The 20,617-nt window shown below is 38.8% G+C and overlaps 2 protein-coding genes across 10 annotated transcripts in view; one reads left to right on the top strand and one right to left on the bottom strand.

Annotated features, from left to right (window-relative positions):
* Positions 1-17,237, bottom strand: part of TMEM68 (transmembrane protein 68) — a 48,786-nt gene extending 31,549 nt beyond the window's left edge. Inside the window, exons 1-3 of one of the 7 annotated variants that reach the window (XR_012020185.1) lie at positions 17,037-17,228; positions 8,279-8,323; positions 7,097-7,490 (exon numbers count right to left, since the gene is read on the bottom strand). Coding sequence is in view for 5 of the 7 variants with exons in the window: in XM_072804601.1 (XP_072660702.1) it covers positions 7,097-7,421 (325 nt within the window). In the remaining 2 variants the exon portion in view is untranslated. Of the gene's footprint in view, positions 1-843; positions 994-7,096; positions 7,491-8,278; positions 8,324-16,353; positions 16,713-17,036 lie in introns of those variants that run through there. The other 6 variants (XM_072804601.1, XM_072804605.1, XM_072804604.1 and 3 more) reach the window with 6 other exon arrangements.
* TGS1 (trimethylguanosine synthase 1) overlaps positions 16,958-20,617 on the top strand; it is a 41,059-nt gene continuing 37,399 nt past the window's right edge. For all 3 annotated transcript variants that reach the window (XM_072804597.1, XM_072804596.1, XM_072804598.1), the window contains exon 1: positions 16,958-17,546. In XM_072804597.1, coding sequence (XP_072660698.1) covers positions 17,443-17,546 — 104 coding nt within the window. In that variant the 5' untranslated portion in view covers positions 16,958-17,442. The remainder of the gene's footprint in view (positions 17,547-20,617) is intronic.

Genomic DNA, 20,617 nt, shown 5'->3' with positions numbered 1-20,617 from the left:
GCTGTCCCAAGAATCCCACTACTCACTTGTAAGAGACAAAAGGAAAATCCAGAATATGAAAACCTGAAACTGTTTCTTTCCTTAAGTTTATCCCCATTTGATGTGCCAAGAAACAAACATTCAAATAATATAGACTTCAATGTAAATTTTAGGGCAGAAAATTCATTTTTAAAGTAGTTTATAATGTCTTCACCAAACGGACGAAATTAAGTATAACTGTGATTCTAGTATTGAAAGAAAAAGTACTTGGTAATATCTCAAATGGACTTAAAAGAATGTTTTTAAAAATCAAATTTAATATTTTGAGATTATGTTTGCTTTTAACATTTCTTTCCATTTACCTACCTCTAATTCAAGTAATCAGATTGACTTTTAGCTCTACAGAACAATCAATGAGGTGGTCTCAAGTTACCAAAAGAATCAACTGTCTCAGATAAATTTTTTGAGAAAAAAAAAATACTTCTTTGAGGGATTCTACACAGAATATTCCTGAGGTTCCTTCGTGCCTTCCAGAATATTAAAAAAAGAATTAAATAACTGTACTTATATAATACCAAATCATCTGATTCAAAGTAGAAAAATCCAGTTAATTATTGACTAAAACTATGGTTTACCACAGTGGCAATAAATATGAAATCCAAATATATTATTTAACTGTGTCACAGATGTGATAGACCACTCACTGCTCAGAAAGCATCAGTAGATAACACTCTAGTCCAACATTTTCAAGGTGTTTTAGAGCCCAATTGCCTATCAAGTTTTATTAAACAGATTCTTACATGAATTATTTGAGCAAAATGTGGCTCCCTAAAAATACTTTCCCATCTTTATGGTTCCACTCACATGACTGTGTCTCAATGGAATGTTTCCTGGCCAATGTTTCCCTGTCTAGCAGAAGTAGAAACTTTCGGGGCACCAGGGTGGCTCAGTCAGTTGAGTGTCCAACTCTTGATTTTGGCTTGGGTCATGATTTCAGCTTGATAGGAGGAAGCCTGGCAACCAGCTCTGCATTCAGCATGGAGTCTGCTTAGGTTTCTCTCTGCCCCTCCCCCCTTCACGTGCTCTCTCTCAAATAAATAATCTTTAAAAAGAAAAAAAAGTAGAAACTTTAGGGCACGTAAGCTCTTCCTCAAGACTCCATATTTACCTGGTTACCAAGTCCTGTACGTTTTACTTCTAAAACCTCTTAAATCTATCATTCTCTCTTCCCAAGGTTACTTCCAAAGCGCAGTCCTATCATCTCCTGCCTATAGTACACCAATCCTTAGGGGGTCTGATGAGCAACACAAGCTCAGAGAAAGTAATCACAATGGCAATTAATTGTCACTGTCCATCCAGCCACTGTCTAGGGAGGGAGTGGCATATTTTGAGTAGTGGGGCCCCTTGGCCCAGGTAGGGCCAGAGTGCAAACCCATATTTGTCTAACTCCAAAGTCCATGCTCTTGGCCTATACTACAACTTATACAACAGATACGTCTATGCTAAGCTATATCTGTGACTTACAAATGCTATTTATAATCTATTAGTGAGTTATGAAATCGCTTTAGTGAGTTATGAGCATTTTTCTTTTTAAATAAGAAAGAAATGAAAATAAAACAGATCACTGTAGAAAGTATATATACTTTTCATGAAACAGTATATACGTATGTGCTTGTATACTAAGTAGCAAAATTCATTTCTTACTAGAAATAATAGTAAAAAATTTGATGACCTAAAAATATCTTGAAAATACCAGGGACTCTGACAGAACACAGTAGGTATGTTAAGTTGAACTTAATAATGATCAAGATAGGGGAGCCTGCGGGGCTCAGTCAGTTAAGCATCTGCCTTTGGTTCAGGTCATAATCATAGGGTCCTGGGATCCAGTCCCACATTGGGCTCCCTGCTCAGCAGGGAGTCTGCTTTTCCCTCTCCTTCTGCCCCTCCCCCTGCTCTTGCTCTCTCTCTCCCCCCTGCCCCCAAATAAAATAAAAATCTTTTTTAAAAAATAATAATGATGAACAAGTCACAGACAATGTATTTTGGTGCCTTCCATATTATTGAAGATGTCCTTTGGGGCACCTGGGTGGCTCAGTTGGCTAAGTGTCCAACTCTTGATTTCAGCTCAGGTCATGATCTCAGAGTCAAGAGATGGAGCCCTGGCTCAGCCTCCATGCTCAGCGGGAGTGTACTCAAGATTCTCTCCCTCTCCTGCTGCCCTTCCCCCTGCTTGCACGAAGGTACTCTCGCCCTCTCAAATAAATAAATCTTTTTTTAAAAAGATACTCTACAATTATGATAGCTAACATTTATTAAACATTTAGTATGCAATAGAAATTATGATAAATACCACTTTACATGAAATTTCACTGAATCCTTACAACCCATTTTCTAGATGAGGAAAATAAGGTTCAAAACATTAAATATCTTGTTTGAGGAGGTTAGTTTTAAGTAGTTCCCCTAAAATATTTATCAATTACCAAGTAGAAAATAGCAACTTTATGGTAGAGAAACCTGGAAACACCTCCTTAGCCACATAATCAAAGTTAGTTTCAACAGTAATCAGACATACCAACATCATGTACCTCTGATATGATGCACTGAGAAGAATACATCATCATTTTTGTGGTATTCTTGTCAAATAGGTGTAAATATGTGTAACTTCAGTCACATTATGGAAAACATCATATCTAAATTGAGAGTCTACAAAATAATTGAGCAGTCATCTTCAAAACTGTGAAGGTCATAAAAGATACACAAAACAAAACACCTAACTAAATAACCATCATATATTGGAGGAGACAGGGCACTAAATGCAGCATGGGATTCTGGTACAAGGACACTGGTGAGAAAACTGGTAAGATTTGAATAAGGCCTGTAGTTTAGTTAATGGTATTGTAACATCATTAATTCAATAGCTGTATAAATGGTCACATAAGATGTTAACATTAGAGGAAATTGTGTGAAAAACATGCAAGAATCTTGGTACTATTTTGCAACTTCTCTGTAATTCTAAATTTAAAAAAAAAGTTTTAAAAAATCATAACTGTTGCAAAAGGCAGAGAGGAGAAGGGGCGGGGGGAAGTTACGTAACTTGTTAAGGCCACCCAACCAGTCATTGGTTTTGATTCTTTTTTTTTTTTTTTTTTAATTTTTATTTATTTATGATAGTCACAGAGAGAGCCAGAGAGAGGCAGAGACACAGGCAGAGGGAGAAGCAGGCTCCATGCACCGGGAGCCTGACGTGGGATTCGATCCCGGGTCTCCAGGATCGCGCCCTGGGCCAAAGGCAGGCGCTAAACCACTGCGCCACCCAGGGATCCCCAGTCATTGGTTTTGAACTCAGGCAGTCCCTCACCCAATGAAAGACAGAAGAGATTAAAGGAAATGCTTTTTCAACTGAAGCAGAGAGGGAATATTTCTTAATACCTCAATTTAATTTTCCCATAGATCTTGCTACATATGGTTTAATTTATAGGACCCTTTAGTGAATAAAATGTATCTATTTTTTTATGAAGTAATAGAATATAAAGTAAAAGTTTGTCCATTAAAAAAACTCGGTAACTATGATCAAACTATTTATCCACCATATTTTTCAAAAATTTTATTCTGCCAATGAATTTAACCAGTTACGATGGCATTAGGTGAGCATACATATTTTCAGACAATAAAGTAAATTTCCCTTGTAAAACAAATATGAAATAAAACAAGATAAACTACTAAAAGCTTCAAAATGAAATATTCCTTACTTTCCTAAAGTGAAAGTTACAGTCCTCATTACCTTTACAGTTGTGCTAAAATATATAGCTTTACTTCTCTCAAAAACACTTAGATATCTGAGGACTCTTTCTCATCCTATTAATTTTCAGGGGAAATATTAAATATTACGAGTACGGCTTTTTAAAATATTCATATTTTCCAGGAATTATGGTTTTTGAAAAATAAGTCAAAAATTTTAATAGTTTAAAAAGCTAACTTGAGGGTAAGGATTTCATTGACCTACCACCAAGCAAACTACCTACAAATATAGGTATTTAAGAAACCTCAAATTAATATTTCTTGATTTACTATAGGAATTATGGTATGCAGCAAACAAGAATCAGATAATTTTTGTGGGGAGGGGTGGAGCCTGGGTGGCTCAATGGGTTAAGTGTCTGTCTTCAGCTCAGGTCATGATCCCAGAGTTCTGGGATCCAGCCTCACATAGGGCTTCTGGTTCAGCAGGGAGCCTGCTCCTTTTTCTCCCTCTGCCTGCTGCTCCCCCTGCTTGTACTCCCTGTCAAATAAATAAATCTTTTTTTTTTAAAAAGAGGTTTTTGAAAAATGACAGAGCACTTAAATTATATACAGTATGACATAAAATACAACTTCAAAACAGAAAACAGTGGATAGATTCTTATACAAAGAAATTTATAGTAAACAAGTTATAAATAAATGATAGCTCAGCAGATAACTGACTAAATTCATTATAAGATTTATATAGTTCCATGTAGTCATTAGAAGTCAGTAAGGCTTAGTGACATGAAAAATACTAATTGGCAACACATGTAAGAAATTATAAACACACCACAATTTTAACAAAATGCAACTGCATAGTAAATTTTAGGTGACCATTATTTTCTTTGTTTTTTTGCCACATTTTTTTTTTTTACAATAAACACCTTTATTGGTTAAAAAATTCCTTTGAAGATTCTTTAAAAAGCATAAATTAAAACTGATTTGACACCAAATACAAAAATCCAAATATGCACACAAATGCCTTTTATATATGTCATTAACAATAGGGCAAAGAAAATCATTTTTTCCAGTTTTATTGAGAAGCAATTGGTATGTATCACTGTATAAGTTAAAGGCATAGAGCATGATGGTCTGAATTACATATATTGTGAAATGATTTACCACAGCAGGTTCTGCTAACATCCATCATCTCATATAGATAAAAAAAATAAAGAAAAAACTTTTTCTTATGTAAAAACTCTTTTAAGATTTATTCCTAAAAACTTTACTATACATTGAACAGCAGTGTTAACTATAGTCGTGTTGTATATTACATCCCTAGAACTTATTTATCTAATAACTGGAAGTTTGTACTTTTGACCACCCTCCTCCAATTCACCTTTCCCCATCTTCTGCCTCTGGTAACTGTGAGTCTGACCTCTTTTTCTATGAGTTTGGGTTTTTTCTTTTTTTTAGATGGCACATATAAGTGAAATCATACAGTATTTATCTCTGTCTGACTTATCTCACTTAGCATAATGCCTTCAAGGTCCATCCATGTTGTAAATGGCAGGATTTCCTCATTTTTTATGGTTGAATAAGGAACAATCACTTTTAAAAGAGTGTCACTTAGCTAATAAAATATAATGTTAAGTTACCATAAAAAAAAAAAAACATTAAAATGAGCTAAGAACTATGTATTTTACTTCCTCTGAGCCATAAATGCATATTTAAATATACCTTAGAAAGACAAAAAAAAAAATCTCAAAATTACATACTCTATTACAAAATAAGCTTAGTGCTTGAAATTATCTAAATTAAATCATGTGACCTGAAATATACACAAACCCAAATTCCTTAGGATATATAATATTCTGAAATATAGGGGTGTATATTTGGGAGAAGGATATATATATTCACAAGTATTATAAACAATGCCACTGTAGTTTTGTGTCACTGTAGACAATGAACCAACAGCAGTCTACATAGATGCAGTCTCTCAGATGCATACACACGATATGCTGAAGTATCATCTTATCTCACGTAAAACAACCATGCATAAAGACTGGCAAGAGCATTAACATTAATGAGTAATATTCAAAATTCAACACATCAAAGGCATATGGCTCCTGTTTGTAAACCTGCTGAATACCACTACTTTTGACCCTGAATTCCCAAACCTAGGACAAACTTCAACTTCCTCACAGGAAAACTGTAAAATGGGGACAATATGTAGAATCTATCATAAGTTCTAAAAGAATGTATGGTAAGCATTCAACAGCGTATAACATAATAAGTGCTCAAAAAAGACTTATAAGAAACGCATGTGGTAGGGGCACCTGGGTGGCTCAGTGGTTGAGCGTCTGCCTTTGGCTCAGGTCGTGATCCTGGGGTCCTGGGATGGAGTCCTGCATCGGGCTCCTCGCAGGGAGCCTGCTTCTCCCTCTGCCTATGTCTCTGCCTCTCTTTCTGTGTCTCTCATGAATAAATAAATACACTCTTCAAAAAAAAAAAAAAAAAAAGAATGCATGTAGTATTAAAATGATGACACAGTGGCCTAATAAGCATGTTACTGGTGACTTTTGCTATTAGCAGCCTTATACTTCCTGATATGTAACCTCTGGTATCTATTTCAAAATCTGTGCTTCCTTCTGAAACCACTCTGATGCTCAAAATGAAATAGAAAGTACACCTTTGTTACCCACCTATCGAATTTTATGTATTTTTTTATAGTCCTAACACAAAAATGACCAATAAGACAAAAATTGGTAAAGAAAAACATCAAGTCCTTGATAAAAGGCTATACAAGAGGGCAATTTTCGTAATAGCCAAAGACGGCCAATCATTAAATATAGAACACCACAATCTCTCAAATGATAAAGAATGAATATCCTGGAGAGAAACTTGTTGCTATTCATTTATTCAAGAGACATATGACCTCTGAAATGAATCAAACAGGAAATGGGTAGATTTTGGTATACTAATTATATTTAATATTATCAGTTAATACTCATTTTCCTAAAAATCTCTACACTAGGAAAGTCAAACTTATTTTGAACAAAATGGAATTAAGTTCTAAATAACTAAAGCATTTTTGAAATAGGTTTCTATACAGCTTTAACTAGTTTCTTAGTCTTTTAGATAGCTTACATACAAATTTTAATATTTTAGGTTATAGAAATAGCCTGTTGTATGGTTGTTTAATGGAAACTAATATGCTTGGAAAAACTCATGTTAAGAAAGACATTTTTATATATACACAATGTATGCAAAGAGATAAAAGGAAATAGTAAATATCCCCTATATTTTTCAGTGTCGATCAATAAAATGGGAAAACGATACAGTTTCAGTGCCATACTCATGAATAGCCACATACAGACCACAAAGTAATCTTGCTTACCATGCCAAACTGCTGCATGTCCATCCCAAAGAGTTGCCACCGTCTTCCTTGCGCCATCCCATAAATTATGAGAGTAGGCTTCTTTCAATACATTCTTCCTCTTATAAATGTGTAAGAAAATAATAGTAAGATAGAGAAGAAAAATAGTAAAGTAAGGAAGTATTAAAAGTATTAGTGGTGTAAAAACCCAAAGGAGATAGTTTGCAAAATTCAAATAGTCCTCCAACTGCTCCACACCAAACCATTCTTCAAGTATGTGAATCAGACAAGTCATATAGGGCATAGAATCCTGTCCTGTACCACAGGTTTGATTTTTGTCTATCATTTTTCTTTAGGTGAAAATGACAAATTCGGTCTCTTTCTTCATTGTCATGGTAGGTCTTTAATTTGGCCACTAGAAGGGAAACATAATACAATGTTATTCTCTTCACAGCTGAAAAAAATGTTTTAGTCTATATTAATATTACATAGAATCATTTCTTAATATGAAAAATGAGTAGATTGTTAATAGTTAACTTGGTTAACTTTGTTACAGACTTCAATGTGAAAATTATAAGGTTTAATTTGTATGTCAGGTTTAGCTTTTGAAATAACTCACAAGCTATAATTGAGAGAGGAAAATAAACCTAATGAAGAATGAAATTTTGGATTGATCTTAATCATTTGAGTTACATCTTAAGTGGACCATACTGAATGTATCTTAAACTAGGTTATGTTGAGATAACTGTTCTTCACAAAAGAAAGCATCAATATTTGATTTAATAAAAGTAAACCAATTCTTTAGGAAATGATGACATATATTTTTGGGTACTGTCTTTTATAAGCAGGTTTACAAAAAAATATTCTTTTGACATTCTGCAATAATAAATTTTTATCAGTGTCATTTTTATCTTAGTCACTAAAATTTCTAAGTGTTCAACAACTGAAAAGATACCTATACAATTATTTTATGTCACTTATCTCTTTTTTTTTGTATATTTTTTTATTAGTGTTCGGTTTGCCAACATATAGTATAACACCCAGCGCTCATCCCATCAAGTGCCCTCCTCAGTGCCTGTCCCAGAGTTAGGAGTCTCTCATGTTCTGTCACCCTCTCTGATTCTGATTTTTCCTACTCATTTTCTCTCCTTTCCCCTTTCATCCCTTTATGTCACTTATCTCTAAACCAGCCACTTAACTTACCAGAAATTAGGTAAATATCTTGTCCCAAGCTTCAGTGTAAGTATTCTGGAAAACAAAGTATACAAATGGAAGAAAAATATGATTTAAAAAATAATAATTGTTAATATCTCAAGTTAATAGTTCCATAAAATAAGTATTTCATAAATGTGTGACAAATGTTATGGCCCTAGCCCCACACTAGTGCATTACAGTTAAAAATTAGACTCATGTTACCAATGCTTTAGTGCAGATAGCTCTATAACACTGTTTACTTCCATTATATAAAGCCCCACTTAAGACTGTTTTCTAAATTCAGAGCTATAAAAAAACTTTATTTCTTAGGAGAAAAAGTATGAAGGTAAAATGTATAACTGATCATGTCTCTTTTTAGTAACTTTTCCAGATAATAAGCTGATATCAAATAAGATTTATGATATATAATTACATTAGCTCTGGGCAGCCCCGGTGGCGCAGCGGTTTAGCACCGCCTGCAGCCCAGGGCGTGATCCTGGAGACCCTGGATAGAGTCCCACATCGGGCTCTCTGGATGGAGCCTGCTTCTCCCTCTGCCTGTGTCTCTGCCTCTCATTCTCTGTGTCTCTATGAATAAATAAATAAAATCTTTAAAAAAAAAATTACACTAGCTCTTATGATCGTGATCTTTTACACAAGATTTCTTTCCTTCATTCCTATTTTTTCTGGTTCTGATTCTATTCTTAAGAGATATTTGTCATTACTTCATACTATGTAACTTTACAAAAATCATCTCAAACCCTCTGTAGATGAGACAGGAAATGAGTAAATAAAGAAAGGGATGGAGGGAGAGGGAGAGACAAATATACAAGAGCAGTTATACATTGTCTTTATGCCAAGATTATCTTGCTGATTGACTTATTAACAGGGAATACATTTTGACTTACTCCTCCAGGGATGGAAGATTTAGTCTAATTTAATTCCCTTGTAACCAAGAGCATTTACTTTTGAGAAATATAGGCCTGCTATGGTAACATAAGGGAAGCACAACACACATTAAGCCCACAATCTGGCTTTATTTATTTTTTTTTACTAAGTATTAGTGACACACAATGCCACATTCATTTCAGGTGTGCAACACAGTGATTTGACAATTCTGTATGTTATGCTGTGCTCACCACAAGTGTAGCTGACATCTGTCACCATACAATGATACAGGCTTTAATTACATCGTATGCTAATTAGTCCATCTAAAGACTTGAACCCTTATAATGTATCAGGGTTTGATCATTTAGAAGGCAACATGAACATACCAAAATGTGTTACTTTTAAAATGAGAGCTCCCCCCACTAGGATAGCTGGAATCACAAAAATGGAAAATAAGTGTTGATGAGGATGTGGAAAAATTAGAATCTTCATACATTGCTGGTGGGAATGTAAAATGTGCAAACACTGTGGAAATCCATTTGGCAGTTTCTTGAAAAGCTAAACATACCTTATGACTCAACAATTCTAGTCCTAGGTATATATCCCAGAAAACTAAAAGCATGTATTCACACAAAAATTCCTATATGAATGTTGATGGCAAAATTACTCCTAATGACCAAAAAGTGAAAACAACACAAATGTCCATCAACTGATAAACGGATAAACTAAATGTGCTCCACCCCTCCAACAGAGTATTATTCAGCCATAAAAAGGAAAGAGGTACTGGTTCATGCTACAATAGCATGAATCTTGAAAACATACTAGATAAAAAAAATCAGGCACTAAAGGCCACGTTCTGTATGATTCCATTTATATGAAATATCCAGAATAGGCTAATGAATAGAAACAAAAAGGTAAGTGGCTGCCGGGGGCAATGACAAGTGACTGCTAATGGAAACAGAGGTGTCTTTTGGGAATAATGAAAAGGTTCCAGAATTAGATAGTAGTGATGGTTATACAACCTTGAAGTTATACATTTTAAAATGGTCAATGCTATGGTGAATTACAACTCAACAGAAAAAGAGATTTTAATACTGTTAATAAATTAAAAAATAAAATAAATTAAAATTTATGATAGCCTCTCAAATATGTTAGAAGAAGCTTTTCCTAGGCCTAAAAACCAATTGTTTTGATGATCTAACCTTATTGCTTAATACAATTGCCCCAATACCCTAACCTCATTTCTGATTTTAATAGGATCATAGCATCTTATGGTTTTAAAACCTTCTTTAGTATCCCCTCGCTCAAACTGGTACTAGAACTATACTTATCCTCAATTACATTCTGATTTATCAAACAAACAGTACACACACAGTACAGTGAAGAGGGACAGTGCATTGGCAGGCATCCCGTGAGAGAGTTTACATGGCCATCTTCATAAGTAGTCCCTGAACAGTGGCCCAGTGCTGCATGCAAGAAACTCCTCTAAACTGTCAACCTTGATTTTGATTTAAACCCTTCCAGAACAGAAAAAAATCAAAAGGTGTCTGATTCCATCTTCAAAACTATCCATCAATCAGAAAAGACCCCGAATAGCCAGGGGAATTTTAAAAAAGAAAACCATATCTGGGGGCATCACAATGCCAGATTTCAGGTTGTACTACAAAGCTGTGGTCATCACGACAGTGTGGTACTGGCACAAAAACAGACACATAGATCAGTGGAACAGAATAGAGAATCCAGAAGTGGACCCTGAACTTTATGGGCAACTAATATTCGATAAAGGAGGAAAGACTATCCATTGGAAGAAAGACAGTCTCTTCAATAAATGGAGCTGGGAAAATTGGACATCCACAGGCAGAAGAATGAAACTAGACCACTCTCTTTCACCATACACAAAGATAAACTCAAAATGGATGAAAGATCTAAATGTGAGACAAGATTCCATCAAAATCCTAGAGAAGAACACAGGCAACACCCTTTTTGAACTCGGCCATAGTAACTTCTTGCAAGATACATCCACGAAGGCAAAAGAAACAAAAGCAAAAATGAACTATTGGGACTTCATCAAGATAAGAAGCTTTTGCACAGCAAAGGATACAGTCAACAAAACTAAAAGACAACCTACAGAATGGGAGAAGATATTTGCAAATGACATATCAGATAAAGGGCTAGTTTCCAAGATCTATAAAGAACTTCTTAAACTCAACAGCAAAGAAACAAACAATCCAATCATGAAACGGGCAAAAGACATCAAGAGAAATCTCACAGAGGAAGACATAGACATGGCCAACATGCATATGAGAAAATGCTCTGCATCACTTGCCATCAGGGAAATACAAATCAAAACCACAATGAGATACCACCTCACACCAGTGAGAATGGGGCAAATTAACAAGGCAGGAAACAACAAATGTTGGAGAGGATGCGGAGAAAAGGGAACCCTCTTACACGGTTGGTGGGAATGTGAACTGGTGCAGCCACTCTGGAAAACTGTGTGGAGGTTCCTCAAACAGTTAAAAATAGACCTGCCCTACGACCCAGCAATTGCACTGTTGGGGATTTACCCCAAAGATACAAATGCAATGAAACGCCGGGACACCTGCACCCCGATGTTTCTAGCAGCAATGGCCACGATAGCCAAACTGTGGAAGGAGCCTCGGTGTCCAACGAAAGATGAATGGATAAAGAAGATGTGGTTTATGTATACAATGGAATATTACTCAGCTATTAGAAATGACAAATACCCACCATTTGCTTCAACGTGGATGGAACTGGAGGGTATTATGCTGAGTGAAGTAAGTCAGTCGGAGAAGGACAAACATTATATGTTCTCATTCATTTGGGGAATATAAATAGTAGTGAAAGGGAATATAAGGGAAGGGAGAAGAAATGTGTGGGAAATATCAGAAAGGGAGACAGAACGTAAAGACTGCTAACTCTGGGAAACGAACTAGGGGTGGTAGAAGGGGAGGAGGGCGGGGGGTGGGAGTGAATGGGTGACAGGCACTGGGGGTTATTCTGTATGTTAGTAAATTGAACACCAATAAAAAATAAATTTAAAAAAAAAAACTATCCATCAAACTACTAAAAAGATCTTCCATATACTTACCTCACTGTAACTTCCCTACTGGACCTAGTTCTATACCATAGAACCTCTTCCATTAGACAAACTCTTAAGTTTCAGCACAGCTATGATGAGCTGCAAAAACCCATTCTCTGGTCAGAATCCTTAATTCTTTCAACACCTCCTCAGACCCTAATTTCATAACCTTTTACCACTCAGGTCAGTCTCCATGACTGACTCCAGTTGTTTGATACTGAGAGGAGCATATACAGTAACCCAACTGTGCCTCAACTTGCTAAGATCTATAAAACTGGCATATAATAGTACATATACCACATTACGTGATGGTAGGTGCTATGGAGAAAAATCTACAGCAGGGTAAGAATGGAGGTCTATAGCAGGCAAGAGGGTAGGAGGGGGGGTTGCTATGTGATATACAGTAGCCTGGGAAGGACTCTCTGAAAGCATTTGAGCAGAGACCTGAGGAAGTGAGGATGCAAACCATGTGGGTATTTGGAAGAGAAATACAAAGGATGTGTACGTAGTGTGGTCTGAGGAGTGGCAAGGAAGCAGGCTGAAGAAGAGTGATAGGGAGAGCAATCAGAAATGGGCAGAGGGGTCGCACTGTAGAACTTTATAGGCCTGCTTTTATCTTAAGTGAGATGAAGGCACCAGAAGATTGAGAATGCCTCACTTGGGAGTTTAAATGACCGCTGTGCTGAGAATACACTGCACAGGGGACAAATAAATAGGAAGTTAAGGCAATAATTGAAATGAATGATAAAGTGGCTCGGACAAGGGCGACAGAGTGAAGGTCTGTAAGAGATGATCAATTTCTGGATGTACCATGAAGATAAAGCCAACAGGAATAGCTGATGAATAGGTACAGAATGAGAGTGAGTGAGAGAAGTCTGGGAGGCCTACATGGTTTTTTGGCAAAGCGGGTTTATATTCCAGGAAACTTCGCCACTTAACTGTGTGACCAAGGCAATTTACTTATCACATCTGCCTCAGTTTCTCCATCTGTGAATTGGGGATAATAATATTATCCCCAACAGAATTGGGGATAATAACAGTAATAACAGTCTAGTAAGACTGTAGTGAAGAATATATGTTAAAAAAAAAAAAAAGAAGAGTACTCTCCACTTTATAAACACTAAGTAAGTACTGCTGTCATGGTCATCATTATTAGCTTGCTTGTGAAAAGATGGAGGTACACTATGAACAGATTTGGGGAGCAGGATGGAGATCAGGAATTCTGTTTTGAACATGTTAAGATTCTTACAGACATCCAAGTGAAGACCTTCAACAGGCAGCTGGTCAGGAGATTAGCAGGAAGATCAGGGTTGGAGAGACGGATTTGGGAACTGGCAACATACAGATTGCATGAAAACCTTGAAACTAAAAAAAGATACTTTTAGGGAGGAAATATACAATGAAAGAGTCCCCAGGATTGAGCATCAAGGGACTCAACATTTTAGACATTGAGAAAACAAAGAAGAACCAGTATTCTCCTTCTGGGAGTAGAAACCTGCATGTCAGAGAGGGTTCAAGAAGAAATGAGTTATTCAGTTGTTTCAAATGATGCAGAGACGTCTAAGAAATGATCATTGATCACTGGCTTTTACAACACAGAGACACTAACAAACCCTGATAATTAAAAACTATTTTGATACAGTGGTGAATGAAAGACAGGGGGAGTAAATTCATGAAAAAGTAAGAGGAAATGAATTAGAAATAGCAAATATGGACAATTCTTCAAAGGAATGCTGATGCAAAAAGGAACAGAGAAGTAGTAACTATCTAGACAGGAATGTGGGTCAAGTTTGTTGCTGTTTTAAGATGAGAGAAAATATAGCAGTCTTTAATACCAATGGTAATGCGTCACAGGAGAGTAAGAAATAGACGATATAGGAAAGGAATAATTGTTGGAACCAGTCCTTGACTAGGCCAGAGGAGACAGAATACAGCGTCTAAGAAAGGGAAAGGGGAGGCTCAGACAAGACTTACATCACTGGGTTATTAATTCATTTACTCAACATATATTTATTAACCAAATAGTTTGCCCTTGATAACTATTCTAAACACTAGAGGATACATCAGTAAACAAAATCATATGAGAAAATATATGTAAAGGTCTTAGAATAATATGCCTGACACATAGTAGTCACCTGACAAATACCAGCTAAATAAAGATAAACCTCAACTGTGTTCATTCAAATCTCTGACACCAAGATAGTGCCCTAAAACGTGCCACTAAAGAACTGAAGAGTCTGAATAACAAGCTTTTGAGTTGATAAAATATTTACTTTTGATAATATGTGAACAGGGCTTTAGAATTTAATGAATGCAACTTCTTAATTTTGCAGAAACCAGTTAAAAAGAGAAAGCCAAGCTGACTTGCTCAAAGATACTAAATTAATTCAGTGAAGAGCCAAGGACCAAAATTAAAACCCAATTCTCCCACATCCGACTCTGGTTTTCATTGTAACTTCTTTAATATTTCTATTTCTCTCTTTTATGAAAAGGCTGAAAATATTAAGATTGCAATCTTTGTCTTCCTTCTACTTCTGCCCAGCCCTTTTCCCCCCTCCAATTTATCATATGCTATTATTTGACTCTTTACTAATTTACTTTAATCCAATTAAAAACTATAATTGTTGGGATGCCTGGGTGGCTCAGTGGTTTAGCGTCTGCCTTCAGCCCAGGGCATGATCCTGGAGTCCCAGGATCGAGTCCCACATCCGGCTCCCTGCATGGAGCCTGCTTCTCCCTCTGCCTGTGTCTCTGCCTCTCTCTCTCTCTCTCTCTCCCTCTGTGTGTCTCTCATGAATAAATAAATAAATAAAAATATTTATTTAAAAAAACTATAATTGTTAAAAGATGTTTTGAGGAAGATACAATATTTTATTTTATTTTATTTTATTTTTTTAAGATACAATATTTTAATCATCAAAATTCCAGGTCGTTTCCCATCTACAACTAAACACTGTGCAGCACATATAAAGAAAGTATCACCATGTTGATATTGACGGTGAGAAACATTTACTGTAATTGACTTTATACATTTTAAAATAAGAGTATTTCAAAAAGCAATAAATCAGAACAGAGGATTTTTGTTTCCTAGAAAACCTTCAGGAAATAAATCTATTTTAAAAACCCATTATCAGGACTTTTAGCACCATGAATGGCAGCAGATCCATTTCTTACTTTTAGTATACAGGCCACATCGAAGATATATTGAACATGCCAGTTAAACTAAATACTCACTGAAATAAAATTCATTTTCCCTTTTCCTTTCTGCATTTTTAAGAATTGTTTTACGAGGATTTAGGATTCAATTCTAATGAATAAGCATTCTACCTCAAACCAAAAGTAAAACCGGAGTTTATCCAATATAAATTAAATAAGTATATTCAGGAAACCTAATCATTTTATCTTTAAAACAGTACCTTGTAGACTTCAAGCTGCAAACTCTAGGTTCTATTACGAACTACTTTTCAAGGTTTCGTGGCTTTTTTTGAACCCCAGAACGTCCTCCAACTTCTAGCTAAAATCTTCCCCTCTGACAATTACTATTCTACCTTTTTTTCTTAACCTACCCTCAAACCCCAGAGGCTGTACATCTACACTGGTGTATTTGTTGTTAATTGTGCACCACTCTAGCCCTGAGTCACTGAAAGGAGCCTATCTCAGACACTAAAGTGAGGCAGCAGCAGTAAGGACGTGGAAATAAACATTTCACTTGAAAATCCATCTTCCATTTCCATTCAATAGTAAATGCGACCAAAATAGTTGGGACTGTCTTAAATATCCGGATTTTAACTCAGTTTCTATACATTTTAACCAAGTAACAATGCCATTCCGGCATTAATAGCACAACCAAGTCCTAAATGCTCCAACCACCTTCAAGTTTGAACTTGTCTCTTTGAGGGAGCTGCGTGGACCGTCTCAACGACTAGCACACACCAAGTCCTAACTGCCTTTCCCACACCCAGCAGGGGCGGTCCAGCTCCCGACTTGCTGGCTCCGTGCACTTGCATCCTCCCCACCCTGCACCAGCAGCTGCGGGCAGAGCCCTGTTTTAAGGCTGAAGACCCCGGGACCAAGGGCAGCGCCTGGGGCTTACAAAGCAGCTGTCCCCTAACACCAGTCACGGTGCACGAGAGGTCTGCTGGACACGGCTTCATCTGGTCCTTCCAGCAGCCCCAGGAAGCAGGCGCCAGTCGACGTTCGCGTTCTCCAGACTATCACGGAGGCTCAGAAGGGCTCGGTCGCTGGCCCGGATCCCACAGGTAGCGAAGGAGCATCACACCCGGACTCAAGCCCGGCGCGTCTGGAAGCCGCCTTAACCACCCATCTCCGCTGCCTCCCGAGTGCACACGCCCGTCATCACCGCGAGGCTCGACTCGGATCCGGGAAGAAGGTGGCCGGGCCAGCCCCGAGACCCCTGCCGACGTCGCGACAACCCTGCCCCGCCGCCCAAGCCGAGACCAAGCAGGGCTCTGGGGCGCGGGGGGGCGGGGATGCGCGGCGGGGTGAACCGGCTCGTTGTGACCCAGGCATATCCAGCCCTCCCCGCCTCCCCACCGCCCGGCCTTACACCGAGCACCGGGAAGCCCGGCCCGCCCGCCCGCCCGCCCCGGGTCCCGCGGGGGACTCCGGGGGCTGCCCGCCCCCCCCCCGGAACCCCCCCGGAACCCCCCCCGGAACCCGGAGCGCGGCCTGGGCGTTCCGAGCCCCGCGCCACTGACGAGCGACGTGCGCCCGGCGGGGAGGAGCGCGGGGAGGCCGAGATGAGGACCGACGCACCTCGGGGGCGAGGGAGCGGGGAGGGCAGACGCGGCTCGCTCTCACCCTCGAGCAGCGGCGGGAGCTCTTCGGTGGCTCAGCGAGCGACCCAGGCAAGAGGAGAAATTTCAGCAGCCGGCTTCCCCGCCGAGCAGCCGGTGAAGAACAAGACGAACCACGGCTGCAGCCCGGACAGCGCAGAGTGTGACACCGCCTTCGCCCCGCCCCTTCCCGTGGGCGCCCGGAGCCACTTCCGGCGGCGGCTTCTCGGCGCCCTCCAGGCTCGAGCGGCCCCGGGCGGGTTCGTCACCCCTGACATCCCCTCGGGCGCGCCGGCCAGACCCCCTTGGGGCCTCCAGGAGCCGAGCAGAGGTCCGGACGGCCGGTGCCGGGCTGCCCCCCGCAGGGCTTCCTGCACTGAGGTAAAATGTGCTGCGAGAAGTGGAGCCGCGTGGCCGAGATGTTTCTCTTCGTCGAGGACCTGGAGGAGGATGCTGGGATCCTTTGCCTCTGCTCCAGGGCGTTTGTGGAGTAAGTCAGAGCCTATTCCCCTTCATCCCTGGCACAGTTGCTTCCCAGAAGCGTGGGCCTTGCAAACGACTCGGAATTGGGATCCCCGCCCCGAGTGTAAGATTTTGCACAGGGTGATGTTTCAGGAAGAGCCCCCGGACCTCACGGACAGGTCGCCCACTGCCCCTAAGTGAGAGAGAACATCTGCTCTGTGGGCTGCTGTGGGGAAACGTGGCAGCTGGTTTATTCCGCTTTATTGCGGGGGCGGGGGGGGGACGTTTTAAGATCAGGCGAATGAAATGTAAGATGAAATCTTAGTGGATGTGACGTCACAGGTTGAAGGCTTTAAGGTGACTTGTTGGTTGACATTTTTTAAGACCTTAAGTCTTAGTAAAGTGCAAATGCGCTTAAAAAGAACTTCTAATTACCCGAGATAAAAGACTTAATTATAATCACGTCAGTTTTGGAGCTATATTCTTGGAAAATACGTGTTTGAGGTAAAAATTGCCCTGCATGGAAGAGAGCCAGTGAACAGGAAAAAACGGACTCAAGGATTGGACTCTAGGGAGGCTTTCTTTGTCTTAGGTGTGTAAGTTTAGCCGCTTGGATCTTTATTTCATCCCTAGAACAGGTATTTCGACCCCAGTTATCACACAGGCTGGTGGTTGGATTCAACTTGTGGAAGCGAATTTTGCGTGCTAGACTTCTAATATACGTTACCGTGGAAGAATTTAAGTGAGAAGACGTTCTTGCTGTCGGTCGTGCTTTGTGGAGTAATCGGGAAATTGATCCAAAGGGAAATTAAACGCTATCTTTAAAAAGTATTGTCGTCTTTGTATGTATACATGCATATATTCACTCCACAAATGTCTCTTGTGCTTCCTTGTATGAGGCACACTGGTAGGCACCCGGGTGCAGGACACAGCCCTCCCTACACGCTTTGAGTTTACTTTCTAGCAAAGGAGGTCGATATTAAGACAAGAGTTACATAAGTATTTAGCTAAGCACTGTTGTAAGAGCTGTAAGAGAGAAGCGCAGCTATATATGATAGCAAAAACCTAACGTTTCTCCACAGATCACAGATTTCTTTGAGGAAGTAGCATTTGAAAAGATGTCTAAAGAGTGGGAATAAACTGGGGTATATTTGAGTGGGAGGGAGTGACGGGCAGAACTCTGTGTACAAGGAAAAGAAAAAGAAAGCCAAGGCTACACACTTACTTCTTAGCCTGAAGCTGGGTTGAGTCTTGGGATGGTCTTCAGGAAGCCTCCTTTCCAAAAAGAAGGAGAGGGAACCTAAGTTAGAAACTGTAAAAAGTGGAGAAAAATTGTCTTGCTGGACTCCTGCAAAACAATAATACTAGGTTTTAATCAAAGCACCTTTATTTAAAATACACTTTAGGGATCCCTGGGTGGCGCAGCGGTTTGGCGCCTGCCTTTGGCCCAGGGCGTGATCCCGGAGACCCGGGATCGAATCCCACATCGGGCTCCCGGTGCATGGAGCCTGCTTCTCCCTCTGCCTGTGTCTCTGCCTCTCTCTGTCTGTGACTATCATAAATAAATTTAAGAAAAAAAAATAAAAATAAAATACACTTTAATTGCCATGCAAATCACCAATTACTTTGAATTTAGTCTTTTTTTTTTTTTAAGATTTTATTTATTTATTCCTAAGAGACACACAGAGGGAGAAGCAGGCTCCCTGTGGGGAGCCTAATGTGGGACTCGATCTCAGGACCCCGGGGATCATGACCTGAGCTGGAGGCAGACGCTCAACCACTGAGCCACCCAGGTGCCCCTGAATTTAGTCTTTTTGAACTAAAAGGTTCATCTTTTAAATTTCAGATAATTTCTTATGCATTCTTAAGACTTAAAAGCCCTACTTACTTTTAGAAGCTACATTCTGAATTCAAAATAGGTAAAGAGAAAATAATGGCTTTTAACTTTAGATCATTTAATGCCCAAATTATGACCCTTTAGAACGAAAAAAATGTGATCTTGGAATTATTTCTAATAGTCACTGAGAAGTCTTTGGGACTTGGAGACATGCTGGAAGTTCACAGGCTTATTTGTATAACCTTACCTGGTAGGGAAAAGGTCTCTTTCACAGTCTTAAAACAACAGATCAGTTGTTAGCAAAATTCTAGAATAGATTATTAAACGGAAAAAATAGTCCATGTAACAGAAAACAAAAAATGAGCATTAGCATAGGTGCCTAATTCCTTCTCAGTATTCAGTTGATTCTCATACTAAGTAAGGTTATTGTACACCTCTCCTCAAAGGCAGGAAATAAAACCTAATATCATAACTAATTTTTATTACCTAAGGACGTTATATTAACATCCTTAGTCTTATGAGCTGTAGAGTCATAATTCTATTTCATCTGCACATTCAGGTTTCCATACATTATATGTATGAAGAAAACATATAATTACAATGTAATGGAGCTCTTAAAAATAATCTTTATAATGGCTCAGTGGTAACACGAAAAAATACCTTGTGTTAATTAAGATCTGAATATAAAATATCTACACTATTATTATAGTTATGTAAAATTTTGTTATTATGTATGAAGCCTAGAACAGAACATAGGTAAATGCTGAAATGGTAGAGTAGTAGATTTTTGTTATGAAATTGTTGTGCTATAGATAACAGGCTTTCATTATTTAATTTTTTTTAAGTAACTCATTTTAAAATAATTTCACACTTGGAAAAATAAGCCAGAAGAAGAGTAAAGAATGGGTTCAAACTTAAAAACAAAAATCCAGAAACAGGTCAAAGAACTCCCATAGTCTCCTCTCCCAGATTCACCTAGTGTTAACAGTTAACTGCATTTGCTTCATCTCTCCCTCTGCATACAGACACACGCGTGTGCCTCCCGACACAATCTTTAGTCTTTTTCTGAACCATTTGAGAGCAAGTGGCACACATGATTCCTGATCACTCCTAAACACCATTGTATTTTTCCCTAAAATAAGTGTATTCTCTTTCATATCCACGGTGGTGGATTTCCCCAGCTTTCCCAGCAGTGTTTCTCTTTTCCTTCTGATCCATAGTTCCTTTTATGTTTACTTACAACTTGTCAATCTCCTTTTGAA

The sequence above is a fragment of the Canis lupus genome, chromosome 28 (genome assembly GCF_048164855.1).
Source record: "Canis lupus baileyi chromosome 28, mCanLup2.hap1, whole genome shotgun sequence".
NCBI classification, from domain to species: Eukaryota; Metazoa; Chordata; class Mammalia; order Carnivora; family Canidae; genus Canis; species Canis lupus.
This window is presented reverse-complemented; position numbering and strand designations above follow the sequence as displayed.